Genomic DNA, 19,332 nt, shown 5'->3' on the forward strand with positions numbered 1-19,332 from the left:
AAACATTTACTTGGGCTTGTTGATCATTCATAAAATTAATTCATTCATTTATAATAGATCGCTGAAAGTATTCCTTTTGTTCCATTCTTACATTTAATTTAAACCTAAGGAAGTATAATAACAAAATCAGTAAAGATTTCTTCAGCGATTCTTTTAAAGAAGTAACACTCAGACAAAAAGTGAAAGGACAAAAAAGATCACGCTCGTCACCGGAAACACCTGAAGACTAGAAAGGATGAAAAAAAGATCTCCCTAGAAGTAAATTGTTTGAAGTGGTAGATGAATTAGGAAAAATAAATCTGGAAGTTCTGCTTTTACATAAAATTTATTCAGGATTCCTAGCGACTAGATTCTCCGAGTGGTTACAGGAAAATAACAAATTGTAAGAGGGACAGTCAGGCTTCAGAAGAGGAAGGTCCACCCACGGTTGACAATATATTCACGCTGGAAAATGCTATGAATTTAAAAATGAAGTATGGCTGTAAAAAGGTGTAGCTTTTTTTTTATAGATTTGAGAACTGCATTAGACTCTTATGTATAGGCATGCCCTTTATTATGAATTATACAGATACAAGAGTACCGACAAAGTTCGAGAAAGCGGTAGAAAGCCTTATGTAAATACGGAAGCTATGGTATGGTGTAAAAAAGGCCTATCGCAATCTTTGCAGTATAATACGGATGTCAAACAAGGCTGTAACTTAAGCCCTTATTTATTCATACATTAAATAAATGATATGAGTGAGAAACTGAGAGGTAGAGTGAAATTTGGAAGTTTGAAAAATAATATGCCGGTCTTTGTGGACGATGAAGTTATCTTTGCTGAGTCCGCGCTTCGTTGCAAATGATTATTAATATAAAAGAACCTGGAACTTAACTGTTAATCTAGCTAAATCAAAAATAGTAATTTTCAAGAGAAGCGGTGGTAGGAAAAGCAAAAATGAGAATTGGAGGTTGGAGATATTATAATAGATTAGTTCCTAGGAAGTCCTAAATAGATTATATAACTCCTCCTGTAACTCGCCCACCCAGAAAAAAATAAAGAAATAGTAAATACAACTATACTATAGCAAGGTTCGCTTCCGGGCTTAGGGAGAAATGTATTGAAAGGGTAATAAAAGGCATTTATGATTTTAAGTCAGTTGAATTAAAATATTAATTACCTGAATACAAATTTAAAATTAAAAGATTTTGCATTTTGATGAAGTGTAAAATGTAATGAAGGGGCGATTTACTGAATTGTAAGACATATAGGGAGAGGATTACAAAGCGGTTAGCGTAATGAATTCCCACGCGGAGGGCCCGGGTTTGAATCCAGCTGCTGACCCTTAGATTTTCTTTTCCTAGGTTTTTAGCTAAAATCATGAATTACATGGTTTCAATAGTATACTCCTCTGCGGAGAAAGGAGAGATTGCTGAACCAATACTTACTTGAAAGAATCTATCTGAAAGATAGGATCGCAGAATGAGGTAGTCTGTTGAAGGATGATTCTTTTGAGATGCCAAACACGATCGAAGGCCTGACTTACGTCTAAGAAGGCCCCAGATTTCTCTCCTGTGCTGAAGCAATGGCATCAACAACCCGGTGGCATTGTTGAACAGTACTTTGATGACTTCTGAAGCCAAATTAGTGATCTGGTGTAACAACTCCGATAATATGGGGTTAATACGCTTAAGTAAGTTTTTCGAGAACTTTTCTTAGAGTCGGCAGTAAGCTGATTGGTCTGTAGGATGAGGGAAGGTGAGTAGGTTTACCAGGTTTCGGAATCATTCGCATCACTGAATACATCCATGATAGGTGAGGTAGTATGTGGCGGAGTATTTCGGAAGTGACGAGATCGTATCCTAGAGACTTGCTAGAAGGAAGTTCTTGTTAGTGTATTTAACGTCTGAAGGAGTAAAGGCTTAAGTCTTAAGTGGTAGGGAGAGAGGAAGAGGAACGTCCAGTTCTGTTTGTATTTCAGCCATGTACAAGTCGACCGTCATATCTGGTTGAATAGTGAAGACATTTGTCAAGTGATGAGCAAAAAGTGTAGCTTTGTCCTCGTCCAATTTTGCCCATGTTTTGTCGTCCCGTCTAAGTGAAAAAGGTCTGTGTTTATAGGATAGTAGCCGGCGTGCGTGTAGCTGTACAGAAAGATTTTCGGTCTATAGTCAGATTTGTAATGAAGGCATCAAGGATACTGAAAACGTGAGTAACGAGGATAAAATCACTGTTAATATCAAACACTGAGGACCTAACCACAATTTTCAAAATAAATGCTGTTGATGCTACAGCTGACTTTATCCGTCATAGAACGCATGTTTTTGGTATCCTGACAGGCTTACATAAATAAAACCTAGCTTGCTGCGTCGGTTACTTGTCAAGTATCTAGAAGGTATATCATATCGTCATCAATAACCACGATTTTAATGTTTAATATAAAATTTTCTATAGCAATTTTAATATCAAAAATTTTATAAGATGCTAATTGGCACAAAATTTCCGAAATTAAATCAAATCGTTTCGCTTTATTACTTGAGAAACCTAGCAGCTACTTTTGTTTGATCATTATTTTAGAGGGTGAGCAGAGTAACACAAGAAAATAATAGCACTTGTTAAATTTATTAATTAAAAACTGATAAATTTAGAAAAAAAAAGAACATATTTAAATATCGTGTTACTATACTATTTTTTGCTTTACTTTTTTTAAATAGTTCTTTCCAGAATAATAACATAAAAGAAGTCGAAGTCATTAAATAAAAAAATAATAAAAGGAAAAAAATGCTACAATGGCTAACAATATACCACTAAAAAATTTCCTAACAATATAAAATGTAAAATATACACTGAACAGTTTTTCCTTTCGCAGTCATTTGTACTCTCTCAATAATAGTAGTGTAAGGTATTGTTTTTTTACTTAGTAAAGTTTTAACAAAAAGTTGGATCTGGTTTGCAGTAGTTTAATAAATTTATTTATTTTCTTCTTTTACTGTACAAATTACACATGCCTACAACCAGCGAAGACTGTACAAAAATAGTTATAGGGGAAGAGGTAAAAAGGATAATTGGGTGAGGGGCCAATATATATTTTTGGGTAGTCATTTATGATTACACTATTAGAGAGGATATGTTGAGTCGTTTTTAAAAAATAATAATATTATAAATAAGTAATTGACACATTATGGTGTCCACAACCGAATTTTGAGACCAAGTAGTAATAAACTGCCCCATCACCCTAGTTATTATCTTTTAATAAATTATTTGCTTTATGTATATCTCTATATACACACATGTATATACAATATTGTTTAAACCAGTTTTAAAAATGTCTTGGCAGAATTAAGAATACTGTGACATTTACTACTGGCCCCCAAAGGTGCAAACTTTTTTGTTTTGCCCAACATTGTATATTTCTATTAAATTTATATTTATACATAATGACTAAACTACAAAATAAATAACATTTAACAATTATTGTGAGTCTATTATATTTATATATATAATAATTGAGTCATTTTTTGTTTTTAACTTTTTATACTTTTTTTTTAATTAATCGTTTTCCTTTTATGTACATATATATAAAGGATGGTTTTGTCACTAAGGATCTGTGAGGAAAAAAAAATGTCAAAGGGTTTTCCTTATACATCTGCAACTGCATACTAACAATTTAGCTAATATCTGACTGTATAGGTCTCGTTAGCTCTTTGGTATTGCTTATTATAAAAACCTTTAATTTGTATTTTTCTTTATTATAATTATAACAATATGGATTCTAATATTTACAAAGTCCATTTTCGTCCATTTTGAAACATATTAATAATTTTTTCATATAATATATTTAAGTAATGTACAAAGGAAAAAACCTACACCTTCCGTAATTTTTTTTAAAGTTCTCAAGAACTAATTTGGTCAAGGGATAAATATTATTTTATTTTTATTTAAATTAAACTCTTACCTCAAAAAAGAACTTGGAATTTTTTATTATATAGATGAATGATTATTATTTATATCTTTCAACTGTACAAAAAATCACAGGTATAAGCGCCTGCAAATAACAAAAGGTGGCTCTGATGCACACCATTATTATTTTTTATTTTCAATTTATTTGCTTAACAATAATTGAATCGTTATATTTACAGATACAAATTAAACTTTTCTTATTATGTAAAATATATATTATCAAACTAATTCTTATTTATAATTACTTTATAAAATTGGGTTGTTCGCAACAACCTCATTAATTTTTTGTTTTTGTTTTCATACAAACCATTTTATTACAAATATAATAAGTCAATAACAATTTCATTGAAAAATAAAATTATAACAATTTTTTTAAATTTAAATAAAAGTTATGCCACCACCTGACGTCTTTTACACCTGGATACCCTAAAACACTATTAAAAAAAATTTTTTTTTTTTTTGAAAAGCCGTTTCTCTTAAATACTAAATTTATTTTTTGTACAAGATATTTTTTGTTGGGAAAACATGGAATGGAAGTGTGATTATCACCTCGTTTTTTCAATGTTACTTCAAAAAGTAACATTTTTTTTAATCTTTTGAACCCTGATAATTTAGAATATAGTTCTGTATTTTTTTTTCAATATATTTGTTAATTTATATTTTCTGTGAGCTCCACTCCAGAGCACAATGTAAAATTATTTTCAAAATAGATATAAATAATAACGTAACATTCATTTTTTAAAAAATCTTATACATATTTACAAAAAAATAATAAATAACTTAATTTTGTATTTTTATTTTATACACACACGTTTATATATATATGTATATATATTATTTTGTATACAATTATTTTTATGTAATTAAATAAATAAAAGCATAAATATATACAAATGTACAATTCGAAACAGTGACTCTAAATCCAAACCTAAAAATTACTGGAGGAGTTATACACATTAAAATAATAATTTTTTAATAAAAAGTTAAAGTAACGGTAATATATGAAACTTTGTTTATGTCAAGCTTTTTTTAAATAATAATTTTATCTAAAAAAAAGTGCTAACTTTACAGCCTGTTTAAAAGGCCTTATATCATTATACCACTTTTTGAATGCGATATTTAAGTGCAAGTAACTTCCACAAAAACAGTAAGTACATTTTACACTGAAGACTTCTTTTTCTTAAATAAGACTAGGTAACAGTGTTCTGTTACTTTTTCAATTTGCTTCCTATAGATCTTTTCTAAATATACGATTTATTTTAGTTAAATTATTGGAATACTCAATTGTAGGCAGTGACTTTTTGTGGGTTAATAATTCATTCGATAAATTCAATATTTTTCAGGTTTCTTTAGGATTGTAATTATTACCTCAATATTTACAAAATGAAAATACTGTAGGGTATGCAGGTCTGCAAAGTACTTATTCATGTAAGAGCAGAAGTCATGTGATAAAGCTGCATTAGAACTTGCATGTGCACGGGTAGGCAAGATAATCTATCATGACTGTTAGAATCTAGTGCTAGCCATGATAAAGCGTTGTATCCTTCTAATACATACCTAAACAGAAATAACGTACAAATAAGCACACTTAATTTTGTAATTCTTAATATTTATTATTTTCAAAAGTAAGTAACATATACGCCAAGAATACTCGCTTTGTTTTAAGAGGGAAATCAATTTTGATGTTGAAAATTCATTTGAAATCGAATCCAGCGGCAGTAAATGCCTGAATCCAGTATATACATACCTACTACAATTGGATACAACTGCATTGTACCTAACACTTAATAACTCACTTGTGTACAATTTGCATACATGTCAGAAATCTGTACAATTTGGTCATTTTTGAAAAGGATAAGCGCAAGGATGGCACCGAAAACATTGCGATAGAAGAGGGTAGGCGGTTTACTGAAATAAGAGAGCACAATGGTTTAAACAATGAAAAGGTTGAGACCTTCGTTGAGCTTGAAGCCCAAAATAAATAATAGTTCTGGTGGTGAAAAATAAGTACTTTTAGAAATCGCGTAAGCACAATCTTAAGTTCTCTAAAAGAACGGGTTCTTTAAAAGGTCACCTGTCAGTCCTACCAGACTTAACCAAGATAAAAGATCTTGTCTTGAAGAACCACAGACGGCTCTTAGGAAATTTGTAATTATTCTTTACCAATCGTTCAAACATTAGAGTGTTGGTCTTCAGGGTGAGGTATGCCACCTTTTCTAGGGAATTTTATAATTTTCCTCTCCATATAACTACGGCTGCAAGCAATGATGCAATTCTTCCTTTTTTTATCAATTAAATGAGTTCAATTAATCCTTATTCTTTCTCTTTTTGCTTCCGACCTGTAAACCAAAGATCTTCTTTTCCTTAGTAGGAAAAGAAAAACTAGATAGATTATAAATTAATGTATCCATGGGATATTCAAGAAAAATCCATAAACAAGGAAGAACTGCTTTTATAGTTGCCCACTTTTTTGTTTTGTTTCATTGAACGATTTAATATATTAACTTATAAATTACTGTCTGACGGATCTTTTTGCTCACCTATAATTCACAATAATGTTTCTAAATAGCGTTTAAAAATGCCTATATTAAAGAATACTAATTATTTTATCAATATATACGTTAAATATTTAAATAAAATTGAGTAGAATGAAAAAAAAAAAATTAAACAGTATAGAGCTCCTACGCTGGTTTGTATCCTAATACAAAACTTGATTTTTTGACCATATTTTAGGTTGTTTAAGCTTTTTTGCATTTTGCAGAGCGCTCCAGTGGCGACTTTTGGAAACATACATAACTTTTTGTAACCTTTTGTTTTTCATTCAATATATCCGTCCTATTTTAACGTTAAATTAAACTTATTTCCACTTCTAAATCTTTCAAGTTCATTCCATCCACTGGAAGTCATTAGGGGAAGTACTAAATGTGCATAACTTTTAGCTACAACGCTTACATATGCTAGAAATGTAATAATTGTGATATTAAACCTTATGGTCAAGTCCAGTAATAAGATGAGCTCAGAACTTAAGTTCAACTCGTACTTATACGCAGTGAGTATTTAGATGATTTTATCTTTACAAATAAACTTACTACAATAAATTCATTATTCACTATCCTGGCACAGATTTGGCTTTTTATTTTATTTTTTGCGTGGGTAATTTATTCGCTTGGCTGTTAAAATGTCCCTACCCCCTCAAATACTAGAACTAAAAAACCTAAAAACATTTATACTCGAATCCTGAAAAAGAAGAGAAGGTAAAGCATCTTTACCTCTGATGTTTTATTTTTATTTTTTAATTTGCAATGTTATTATTCTTTACAGATTCCGTTACAAGAGCTTACTACTCTGTCATTATTGTCGCGTGGTTCTTCAGTGTACTTCCTTTGAATTCTGGGACTTATTTTCTTTTTTCTCTAGACCGCTGAGACATTAGACTAGATTAAATTAAAATTTAATGTTTGTAGAAGATAATTAGTTAAATTTCTCATTTTTTGGAACTTACAATGAAGATGAAGCACATAACCACACATTAGAATTAATTCGACACGAATTTTCGACAATTAATAGTCCGTTCTTAGTAATTTTAAGATTATCTTCGTTTTTGAGCGAAATAAAAAGATTTTAATTTTCCTCGTAACGAACTTAGCCAATTCTAAGAATTAATTCTCATCAATAAGAAAAACATCACATTATAGAATGATGTACTAAAATCATCACATTAATCGACATTAGTGTACTTGTGCACCTTTAATAATTGAACCTAATTTTTCCCTAGCGGAATTTAAATAATTTGGAAAATAATTGTACCACAGCCTCTAAAGTAAATGTCATTTTTCCTGATTCTTAAAAAGTGAAATAAGATTAAACTGTAATAATCTTTCATACCTGAGCACATCTGTAGTGTACTGAGAATCCAGAGGGTGTCCAGCAACTGCAGTCTGTTGTTGTAACAATTCATCTGAGTTTTGTTGAATTGCTGTTGAATGTAAATGAAGAGCATTCTTTAAAAAAGCTGGACAAGCAGTTTCTAAATGAGGACATGCGGACCAAAACCAGCGTGGCATACGACCGGTAGGTGCAGTTGAGACAAGAAAACCAAGTGCTAATGGTTGCTGTAAAACAGTCCCAACTTCCTCACTTGAATCTCCATTCTGTAACAAGTTGAATAGCCGTTAAGAGTAGAGTAAGATAAAATATTTCTAACAATAAAAATATTAATAATCTTTATTTAAAGTGGGTCAACATCTAGGTCAATAGTAAATGTATTGTTCCTATATAATTCTTCCCCTTCTTCACAATAAATTTTACTTCCTGCATTTTTTTAAACATCTTTTTTATATTATAAGTATTATTCTTATATTAAAATTAATGTTCATTAGTGCACAAAAAAATTGTTTTATATTTAGTACAGTTCTTACAGAAAAATGTAATATTTATTTCTTACTATATTTCAGGGTGATAAATTTTCAACAACTAATTTTGTTTTTGTCGAAAACTTATTCTCTCGTTACTCTACGAGATTTTTTTTGGGAAATCGGGTATTTCTTCAGTCATGTAAAACTTGCCACACTCACAAAGTTAATGAAAAAATTATCTACAGATAACTAACTGCCACTCACTATATTCGAAGTCTGGTATAAAAGACAAGAAAAGGGTGATGCACCAACGGGTGCCACAATAGTCCCTCTAGTTCGTAAATTATTGAGATGTTGACAAAGAGAGCTTCAGAATAATTGTGCGGTTATCCTTGACTCCCTTCTGAAACACTCTTGCTAGAGCTGTTCTTGAGAGTCTAGATAGTTACCAAGTGTAGGAGGGATTACCGTTCCAAATTATACCAGAATACACCCATCCAAATATCTTTATTCAGTGAAGGGCACTCCTTCGGAAAAGCAATGAAAGAACGGGGATTGAGGGCATCAGACAATGGTTATTGCTGATTGCCAGCTATTCCGCTTTTCTCAGAACTTCCCTAGAGATGGTCTTTTCACTTGGAATTGTTTTAGGGTGAGTGATCTCACTATTGGAAGCACATACGTAGACTTGTAGTCGTAGTAAAGTATGCTCCTTGAAAAAAAAAAAAGGTAGTATGCAAAAAATAATTTGAGCCTGTCAAGCCTAATAATTGCAACAATTTGAATAAAAAAAATTAATATAATTATGAAATAATTTTACAGTAAATCGTTCAGGCTTTTCTTTAGGGAAGCGCAAATATGGGATTATTTCTTACTCTGCTTGCATTGTGTTGATAAGGACTCTGATGATGAGGTGTCAAGCTTGATGTGGGACTTCCTGGAGCAGAATCTGGCCTAGCGCGAGGACTTCCTATGGGACTTCTGGGCCCACCAGCTTCTGTTTCTGGCCATGTTGAAAATATGTCATTAAAATCGCCCATACCTTCTGGTATGTCATCGTCCAAAACAGAGAAGAGTTCATCATCTCCTAGACCATTGATATGTTGCTCTTGAAATGCTGTCTGCGATGACTGTTGTAAAATAATAAATATTATCATTCTATGAAATATAAATCTCTAATCGTATGAATATGAATTAAAAATATTAAACTATACTACCTGAGTGGTTGCGGATGTTGGGAAAACTAGAATATGGGTGGCAGTGACATCGTGAGGAGTTGAAAGCTGACATTTGACACTAGCTTGACTAAATCTTTCATCAGGTGTGAATTGATCGGGCATGAGACGAAGTGATGAATCTGGCTCTAATGAAACTAAGCAAGCGCTGAGAATGCAAGGCACGTCATGGGGATACAACAATTTGCATTGGACGCAAATATCTTTCAAGAGTTTTGATGCTTTTAATAATGACTTACGACTCAAAAGCCAGCTCCAACCTAAAAATTAAATTATTATTAAATTATTTTAATTGTTATAATGCTAGTTATTTACGAAGCTATCAATAAAAATATTCGAAAGAGATATCCGAGAATATTAATTTCTGTTATATTAATATTAATAATACAGTTTCAAACCTTTAAGTTCTCCATGACCAATCCGTCCAACTCTTCCAACAACCAGTCTCCAAGGGGTTACACTCCTACTCATAACACTTAGCATAAAATCCATTAGTTTCTGAAGTCCGGCCCGTCTAGCTGAAGCTTTTCTCCTGCGACTTCTGTTAGGTATGTGAATGTTGATAGTAATAGTTTCAAGTAGAAGACCACGATCATCGGTTGCCGATGCTAAGAGCCATCGCTGATCTTCTGATAAACAATAACTAACGTACAGGACTGAACAGTGATCGGATGTTGGAACACCAGTCTCTCCATCTGTACTGCTACCGCCACCACCACTGCTGCCAGTTGATGTACCACTCCCTGCAATTTTATCACGGCTTTTGGACAATACGTAGGCAGGAGTATATACTTTGTACGGTGCCCGATTCTTTTCCTGTTAAAAAAGATCAATGGGAATTATTAGAAGTGTTCGTAGGACATAACTCAGAAAATAAATAATTTGAGTCTCTTACATCTTTATTCTTGAAGAAGACTTCATTTGAAGCAGCGGTGCCAAACCCAGTAAGAGCTTTTATATTACTATTTCCATGATACATCGTTTTCCTAGTCTGTGAAAAAACTGAGAGTGCCAAAGATCTCATGTGATCACTGCGCCTATTTGTATCTCCACTTCTTCCCAATTCCACTACACTCTCCAATGAAATGACCTTTAAAAAAAAAATGTCCACTTACAATTTTGTATTTTAATTGAAAACATACTTTTTTCTCCTTGATTAAAACAAAATAATTTTGAATTAGTACATATTAATTTATAACCTACTCACTGATACTTTAAAAAAAAACAACAACAACTTGCCATTGAAAGCCTTAAGAAATGAATTTTTTTTTTAAAGACCGTATTACGCAATCCAATTCAGCAAAGTACTTGCATTCACTAACCGCGAATGCTTGTTTCAAATTACACTCGATAAGAGGTAACAGTGGGGAAGGTGATGGCAGGATTCAAAGTCCGTTAAAGTATGTGGTCTCACTTGCTTATGGTCGCTTTACCAACAATATTTTCACCATCCAAACGTTTATTTATCCATAGATGTAAAACACGACCACTGAACTGTACAAATAGTACAAAATCCAGAAAGTATACAAATCTTCTTATTTAACACTTAATCGTTTAAAAAGTTTAGTAAACCAGCAAATAGTTCATTTTTCTTTTCAACTCAGATTACTCAGATAAAATTTCCGTCAGTTAAAAACGTTTGAATATAACTTACGTATTTCATTAAAACATGAATATCTAATTAAGCATTCATAAAATATTGTTCAAAGGCGAACGTTAAAACAAAGTCCAAAGCCCAAATAGTAAGTAACATAAATCAGTTCAAAAGTACAGGGAAAAATTGGAAACAAATTGAAATAAGTTACATAAGCTTTTTCGAACGTTTTTACCTGGATGAAATCACAAGCTGAAAAAATGAATTGAATAAAGGTACATACTTACTGACTTTTAATCTTTTTTTGCTTATTTTATCGTTAATCTTAACTTTTTAACTGAAGCTACAAATTATAGGTAAAAATAAGTTAATCACATATTCATTTACAAACATTAATGTAAATATAATTCATTATAAATGCAGGAGTCGGGAACATGAACTTTAATAATTGTTGCCTTCCGAAAGTAGCGACTAAACCGCTCATAACGATGGTGGAGAGTTGGCTATTCCTGCAAGGCGAGCGCCCACAGTTTCCTTATACAACATAATTATTTTATAAGTTAGTGTCACCTGCAATGTGATGTTTGTTTTGACAGTTTCAGGTACATTGGCCAAGACCGTATTATATGCTCTAAGTAATGCTACACATGCTAATCTTTGTAAATCTGGACTGTCAGAAGCTAGTGTAAAAGGTTCTACAAGGTACACAACAATAGCTGGAGGTTCACTTCCTTCTTCGTCAGACCCTGAAGAAGATAGACCATAGTGGCCTATTCCACTGTTACCAGAAATTCCGTCGCTGTTCCCATTATTTCCTCCACTCTCATCTGTTAAAACCATTATCATTTTAGTGAATATTTAAGAAAAATGTTAAATCTGAATATGAATCGTACAGAGAAATTCCTTAAAACATATCTCTGTTTTCGTCCTACAGCTAACAAATAATTACCTTGAGAATCATGCTGTTTTGGAGTATTAGGTTGTTCGGATCTTGGAGAAGACGCAGGCCTTTCAAGCGGCGTACTTCTGACAGGGGTTGCTCCTTCTGGAGGATCCAATAATGTCCTATCCATTGGTACCTGCGATAAATGTGGAGCCAAATGGTGGCGACATACCTGGAGTAATTAAAAATCAAATTTAAAGCCTGTTCAATTCCAAACCTAAGATCTGATAAATAGAAATACATAATAATTTAATTTTTTACCCAAGAATTCTATACTTCATGACACACAGTACCTCGAAAACATATTTATAAAATATTCTTACCTGAGCATATAATTTAAGCATGTTTGAAGTGTTGTTATCACCTAACAAAGAGAACCATTCATCAAGGGGCTCTTTAGCAAGTTTGAGAGCAGCTGTTTTGCCAACACGAAGAATTCCATCCCTGAGTACCTTCGTAATTGGACAATGCCGTCCAAGTCTGCAAACCTATGTGTAAAAAACATTCGTACTCACATCAGTAGGTTACATAATTTGTATTTTTAATGAAATATCAAACTGTATGCCTATATCAGATGTACAGGTAAAATACATTTAAGGTGTAAAATGAAAGTATTAGTTTGCTCCAGTCAATTATTCTGATTATTTAAACCGAAAGATTGGAAAATAAAAATTGGGAAAATAAGTGCTCACAATTAATCCTAATAGCAATAAGATGAAATAAATTAACTAAGCAATGCTAACAACTTTCCATATAAATCACTTTAACTTACCTCGTAAGTAGAAGAAAGTTCTTTGAAGAATGTTCTGATTTTGGAAAGAACAAAATCATTATCGGGAGCGACAACCACATATGCTACATCTCGACTGTAGGAGTACGGTTCTAGTAGAAGCTTATCCCACAGATGAACAGCGTAAGGAGCCAGTGATACCCAATCTTTTTCACGACCCATCATTAGTGAGGGAATTGGTTGGGGTTCACAACGGTCATCAGTACCTAAAAAAAGCAAAGATAATTAGTTTCATGATTATCTGCATGTGTAGTAGAATTGTTTGGATTAAATACTATAAATTTGTTTGTAATTTATATATCTATTGGATAGACAGCCTTTCACTTCTTTTTTTTCCCCCTCTTAATAATTTCAACGTTACCCAATAACCAACGACTTGTACCCAGAAATTTCAACAAGCACAAAAATCAAGAGTGGGATTGAACTGACACAGCGACAGCACATTTACACAACCAAATTAAGAATCAAAATCAAAATCCAGTCAGAAGTTATTCTGAATTAATAATAATAATAAAAAAATGCTGCCCTTAAGTTAAACGTTAAAAAATTGCCATTACAAATTATTATTGTAGTAAAAAATTAAACTAATTACAATCCATAGATGTTAACCATCATAAGAACATTATTCACTTACATTTTTTGTAAAATAAATAATAACACTTATGTTACTTTAATCTAGTTATTTATACACACATTTATGGCACATGGTGGTGCAGTACCATTTGCATAACTGGCTTTCCCATCCATACCTGTCAGAGAGACGCCCATGACTCTCAGTGCATGGGTAAAACAGGGACCCCGATAAAATCCCACCCACAAGCTGGTGGAACGAAGTAAACGTCTTCTGCGGGTTTTGGAATCGTAAACCTTTTTTTACAGAGGATTTGAGTCAGGTGGACTGAGTTTTGGCGAGTAGCACACCTAAAACTAGGAGAAACACCTAGGTAAACTCAGTTATCCAGGAGGTACGTGAAGGTGGGACCTTCTATGGAGAGCCCTCATCGACTATTACGAGAAGGTCTCGTTCAAGGACGAGTGGATGAGAAGAATCATCTATGAAGCGCAGGGAAGCGGTTGGCAAGAAAATGGTTGTTGGAGCAAATATCCAACTTCTTCCAGCTTCTTTTTTTAGCAAATCAGTTATTTATGGTTGAAGATCTGTTTCTGAGAAACGAAGTGCAGCATTTATATCCATTTCTCGCGGACCAGCACAAAATTTTCGTGGAATGGCATTGTCGACGCACCATCGGTTGAAAAACAATGGGTTAATGCAAAGGTAAAACAAAAATTCTGGTGAAAAATTAGTTAATTTAAATTATTACTATTTTTTACCTCCCCTCAATAAATAATAATAAAATTATAAATACAACTTCGCTAGGTATAGTTCAACAGCAAAATTTATGTATTATAGCTGATTCACGTATATTGCTTTAACTGTTATTAATATTTATTAAAACTAATCAATTCGAATTTCAGAAAGAACCATTAAAGAAAAAAGTACATATTCAATTCATTAACTAAGCATAAACCTTAATATCAAATAAAAAATGAACTCAATATTGAATTACTAACCTCGAAGCGCCATGCGATGAAACTTTCTCCAAGTAAGCGGCCCAGAAACTATAGGTGCTTCCCACAATCTTGTACTGCACTTCTTTTGCATTGCATTTTGTAACAAAGGCTGCAACTGCTTCATAACCCTTACAATATCTTGATTACAAGAAGGTCCACGCGCTCGTAAAAAACCCCATCGATGGACTGAACTGCTTCCAATATTGCCTCTACCACACATAATTTCTTCCATCTGTCAATAAAAATAAATAAAGGCATTTAAAAGTTATATCACATTTCTCCAAATAAATGTTTAGAAATCAGATAGCAAAAAACAATTAATTCCAGTACGATAATTTATATTGTTAGCTACCTTGCACATGGAAGGTGGATTATTACTGCACGCTAATCGACCCTGCTCTAGTGCAACAGAAGAAAGGTGATTACTATCTCGTAATGCCAACAGATTGACTGCTGGCATTGGTGACATTGGTCTGTATTGGTTGGCCGCTCTATACAGTGCATTGCTGGTACTGTTCATTACCAGACATTGGGCCTGTACTAATTCCATTTCAGTCTTACCAAGACTGCCAACACTACTATTCTCTCTTTCACACGGTTCTTCTAGCACTCCTAAGAAAATAAAGCAAAATTTTAGTAATTCTGTACAATAAAATTTGGATTGTGCAAAAACAAAGAGTAAAAAAATTAATATCGGGGATTTTCCACACATATTAAAAAAAAACTACTAGAATGAATGTTTTGCTCCTTTTTCAATATATATTTTTCCTGGTAATTAGAAAAAGAAGAGGGGAAAAACAAAGAGGATGAAAAGAGAAACTGAAAAAAAGGATGCTTCTGCTTATCTGGACCGTATGAAATGTTTCTTCGCGCATTTTTACTTTTAGGCTTACTACGAAATTTGTAAAGTACATTCTATCTTTAAATCTCCAGCCTTGTAACTACTTGTTGTAAATAGAGGAATGAATTACTGCAGCAAACATTCACAATACTGCGCAACAGCTTTCTTTATCACTACTTTCATATTTAGCATGATATAATACGAAATAAGACGTATAGTATTCGTATATTGCTCATTACTATAACTTGTAAGGAGGTTATGTCCGATATTTTAAAGAATATTTGGGAAAATTTGACAGAAAAAGAGAGAGAAAAAAAAGTTGGGTGTTTTTCATCGTTACGTTATTTCAGGCAGTTTTTGAAGATCAATCCTTATACAACTAAGAAAGTTTTCATTTGCATTATTTCTGATTTATTTAAAATTATAGAAAAAAATATTTTCCAATTTTAATCGGTAACAATTATTCTTCTATCTTTAGGAGGGATGCCAGACGACACAATCGGTCAAGTTGCATTGAATTATGTCATTTCTGATACAGAACGAATCAACAAGCACAGTACCCAGTGTTGATTCAACGATAAAAAAACGTGATACAAAACTAACTTTCGAAAAAAGTGGATAGATACATGAGGTCGCTCACACGCAAAATTTGGAGTAAATTACAAAACTTAGGAGATTCAGATCCAAATAACCTTTTAACTTTCTATACTGTTCTCAGTGATTGCTAAAAAAAGAAATATTACAATAAAATAAAACCGTAAATCAGTGAGTGTCCAAAGAAAGATTGGGTGAGGGAATTTAGAAATACCGAAAAGAGAGGAGACAAGAATTTTGAAATTGGCCCAACTTCAACAACAAAAATTGTAATACTTGGTAATCACTATTTAGAAACACATTACAGAAAAATGAAGCCACTAACGCGAAGTCAACAAATTTTTACTAAAATTAAGAGGAATAATTCCTAGTTGATCTTAACTATTTTTATAGCCTAGCAAAGATTGTATAAAAACCTGTTATTTCGAATTCATCTTCTATAAACAAGCCTGCTCGATGTGCAAGCTTGCGATTAACAACCGCGCTGAAGCCACAATTGCATCTAATAGGTTCATCATCAAAAGATAAATGTGGTGTTGGTGTGCCCCACGGAGGCGATCCGCCGCCTATAGTTCCACCTCCACCTTGCATTGGAAGATACATGCCAGCGTCTCCTCCACGAATATTACCTACTACCTATAGGGTTAACAGAAAGGAAAAATGATAGTTACTCTGATTTAAGATGAATTAACGAGTTTTCATTTATTTATTTGCTAACCTTTCCTCCAGCGTTGCATACACATAGCGTGCAACTATCGAAGTTGTGGTCCCTGAATATATTGAAGGAAGTATCAGTAAGAAGTACAACTACAACTAAAGAGTCTGCCTCTGGTGGATTGGGCTGGGTTGGTTCAATTGGTTTAGGTGGTGCAGGATAGGGTAGCGGGGTATTTGCTGGAGAGGTAGAGTAGGGTGGCGGAGGAGGCGCTGCTGGCTGTTGGACTATAGCTGTTTGCACCACTCTGCTATCTCGAGGTTGCCCAGCAACCCACATGCCAGGACTGAGTGCTGCCCCTGCGCCTCCGTTACCGCCCGCACAACTACCAACAGGTGTTCCTCTCCCATTACTTCCTCCGCCACCAGCCCCACCACCGCTTCCACAATTGCCGCTACTGTTATTATTACTACTGCTCCTGGTATTTCCATTAGTACTGCAAAACAATGTTTTTGTTTTAATACAAATTTAAAGATAATAAGCACTTTTCTTTAGAATTTATTATTACAATTATGCTGAATCAAAGACTGTAATAGTCCTGAATTTGAGTACTGAGTCTAACTGAATAGAGCTTTAAAGGCGTAAACATTCTAAACATCCTCGAACGTCGTCTTGGCTGGGTCAAATCTATTGACTAGATCTAAGTCCCCCACTTTCAAAGAGAAGGAAATTGTAATACCCCAATAAGTAATTCAGTGCAAGTAATTCATCCGGTATCAAGCTAAATTCTGCCCCTGCGCCTCCGTTACCGCCCGCACAACTACCAACAGGTGTTCTTCTCCCATACCAACATATCATATAGGATAAACTTTATTTATCAACTAAATGCGGGATAACATTTTGAAAACGAGTACATTAAAAAAAAAAAAAAAAAACACTCTCTTTACAAAAACACACTGGCTAATATCAACAATAGGCTCTTACTTATTCTGTTTTTCGGCTGGCTGCTGCAAACACCAAGACGGTTTATACTGGCAATTAGTAGGAAGAGTTATTACGGGCAAACTATGGCTTGGTAACATTGTAAATGGAGCGTATTTACTTGATCCAACAAATTTACAGATGGTTGGAGGTTTGAAGACATAAGACCAATCCTGCATAGCAACAAAATTTTCATAATAATTAGCACATTTAAAAATAATATAGTAAGAGAATATCTGTATAAAGTAACGTAAATATTAGCACAAAATACTAAATAATTAACTAAATAATAATAATAAATTAATACAAGAGACGATATTCTAGGGGATGCGAGAAAAGTTCAGGTAAATAATAGGATATTTTTGTTATTCAAATATTTTACATATTTTTTATTTCTCATGATTCAAGATATTCATTGAGCTTGTTAGAAAACATCTTATTTGTTTTCGGTTTATGAGTATATTTCACATCTTGGGTAGTTATACTTTTTTTTTTTTGTTAAATTTATCCTTGAGCAAAATATAAATTTCAAGGAGTTTGAGGTTCGAGTGAAATTTCTTTAGGGGTACGGGGCGAAAGAAAAGGTTGGGAACCGCAGCCTTAGATGTATGAATTTCATGAAATTAATTCAAATAAAAGACTGATACTTCTCTGTGATTCAAACCACCTGAATAAAATGTAATGATATATTTTGCAGACCACAAAATAGATACTTGAAATCCTACTAAAAAGACATACCTGAAGTTCACTAGGAAAATGGAGTTAATGAACTCTTAAGTTTAGAAACGTTAATTGAACGTTACAAATAAATTATCAAAAAATGAATTAGTTATGTTTTAAAAAATGTTTAAGTGCATGAAAAATTGATTGCTAAACTGTACTGTACTTGTAAACGTACAGGCGCCAAGGTAGCAGAGCGGTTAGAGGCGAGATCTGTTAAGCTATGTATTGTGATACTGGGTTCGATTCCCGGTCTTAGGCCTTGGTTTTTTATTAATGGTTAATAAAAGAAATTTATAGTAAAGTATGTTTGCTAATCGCCTCCGTCCACGACACCTAAATTGGACGTAAAGCCCGCCTGGAAACTGTACTTTAACGGAGCTTCTTATAATTTTTTGTATTTTAAATTATATATGTTCATACAGGATGGGGAAAGATAAATATCAATACATGTACTTCCGTGGAAAAATTAATGTCGAAAAACTGGATTTCCACCCTTCTGCAGAAGTCATGCCTTTTTATGTTATTTTATTCGATGGTTTCATGATTATGACATTAACCAATTAATATTATTTACGTTCTATGCTCATAATAAGTACATATATATAAGTAAAAAAAAACCTGTATAGGTTCGTGGTGTGGGCTGCCAAGTAGTGCTGCAATAGCTAAAGAAGGCAACGTCTGATCGACTGTGGTGTCTCCAATAAGTCCAGCTACAGGCGAAGCAACTGGATTATGTTCTAGTGATGGTGGAGTGGGAAACATCTTAACTAATTCTTCTGGCCTAAGAATACCAGATGGCGGGCAACCTTGTCTCATTACTGACGTAATACCACATTCTTCTGATGGTTTATTCGAACTAGGCGGTGTCACCTGTAACTATTATTATATTATAGATTAATTGACGACATATGTTCGATTACTCGGTGGGATTTGGTTTTTCTAATTTGCAGTAAAATGAAAGACCCAATAAACTGAAAGAGTTCTTTAGGAGAGGAAAGTTTAGAATAAAACTTTTGAGTTATTATTTATCTGTAGATTAGTAAATATTACTACAATATATTCTTCCACTGATAAAAGGATTTGCAGCTGTAGAATAAATGAGTTGATAA

The 19,332-nt window shown here is 33.1% G+C and overlaps 1 protein-coding gene and 1 long non-coding RNA gene across 3 annotated transcripts in view; one reads left to right on the forward strand and one right to left on the reverse strand.

The window, feature by feature from the left end:
• Positions 1-2,583: 2,583 nt before the first annotated feature.
• skd (mediator complex subunit skuld) overlaps positions 2,584-19,332 on the reverse strand; it is a 40,994-nt gene continuing 24,245 nt past the window's right edge. For both annotated transcript variants that reach the window (XM_074127330.1, XM_074127329.1), the window contains 16 exons: positions 18,842-19,099; positions 17,504-17,673; positions 16,583-17,015; positions 16,281-16,500; positions 14,782-15,041; positions 14,430-14,661; positions 12,840-13,063; positions 12,391-12,555; positions 12,074-12,239; positions 11,695-11,951; positions 10,426-10,620; positions 9,929-10,346; positions 9,513-9,790; positions 9,171-9,425; positions 7,826-8,091; positions 2,584-5,497 (listed from right to left, as the gene is read on the reverse strand). In XM_074127330.1, coding sequence (XP_073983431.1) covers positions 5,365-5,497; positions 7,826-8,091; positions 9,171-9,425; positions 9,513-9,790; positions 9,929-10,346; positions 10,426-10,620; positions 11,695-11,951; positions 12,074-12,239; positions 12,391-12,555; positions 12,840-13,063; positions 14,430-14,661; positions 14,782-15,041; positions 16,281-16,500; positions 16,583-17,015; positions 17,504-17,673; positions 18,842-19,099 — 3,930 coding nt within the window. In that variant the 3' untranslated portion in view covers positions 2,584-5,364. The remainder of the gene's footprint in view (positions 5,498-7,825; positions 8,092-9,170; positions 9,426-9,512; positions 9,791-9,928; positions 10,347-10,425; positions 10,621-11,694; positions 11,952-12,073; positions 12,240-12,390; positions 12,556-12,839; positions 13,064-14,429; positions 14,662-14,781; positions 15,042-16,280; positions 16,501-16,582; positions 17,016-17,503; positions 17,674-18,841; positions 19,100-19,332) is intronic.
• LOC141453770 (uncharacterized) lies at positions 6,643-9,875 on the forward strand. Its single transcript, XR_012458176.1, has 2 exons — positions 6,643-6,989; positions 9,194-9,875. It is a non-coding gene; the product is annotated as an uncharacterized lncRNA (long non-coding RNA).

Source organism: Rhodnius prolixus, unplaced genomic scaffold (assembly GCF_049639745.1).
Source record: "Rhodnius prolixus isolate KJV_2025 unplaced genomic scaffold, Rpr scaffold_3, whole genome shotgun sequence".
NCBI lineage: Eukaryota > Metazoa > Arthropoda > Insecta > Hemiptera > Reduviidae > Rhodnius > Rhodnius prolixus.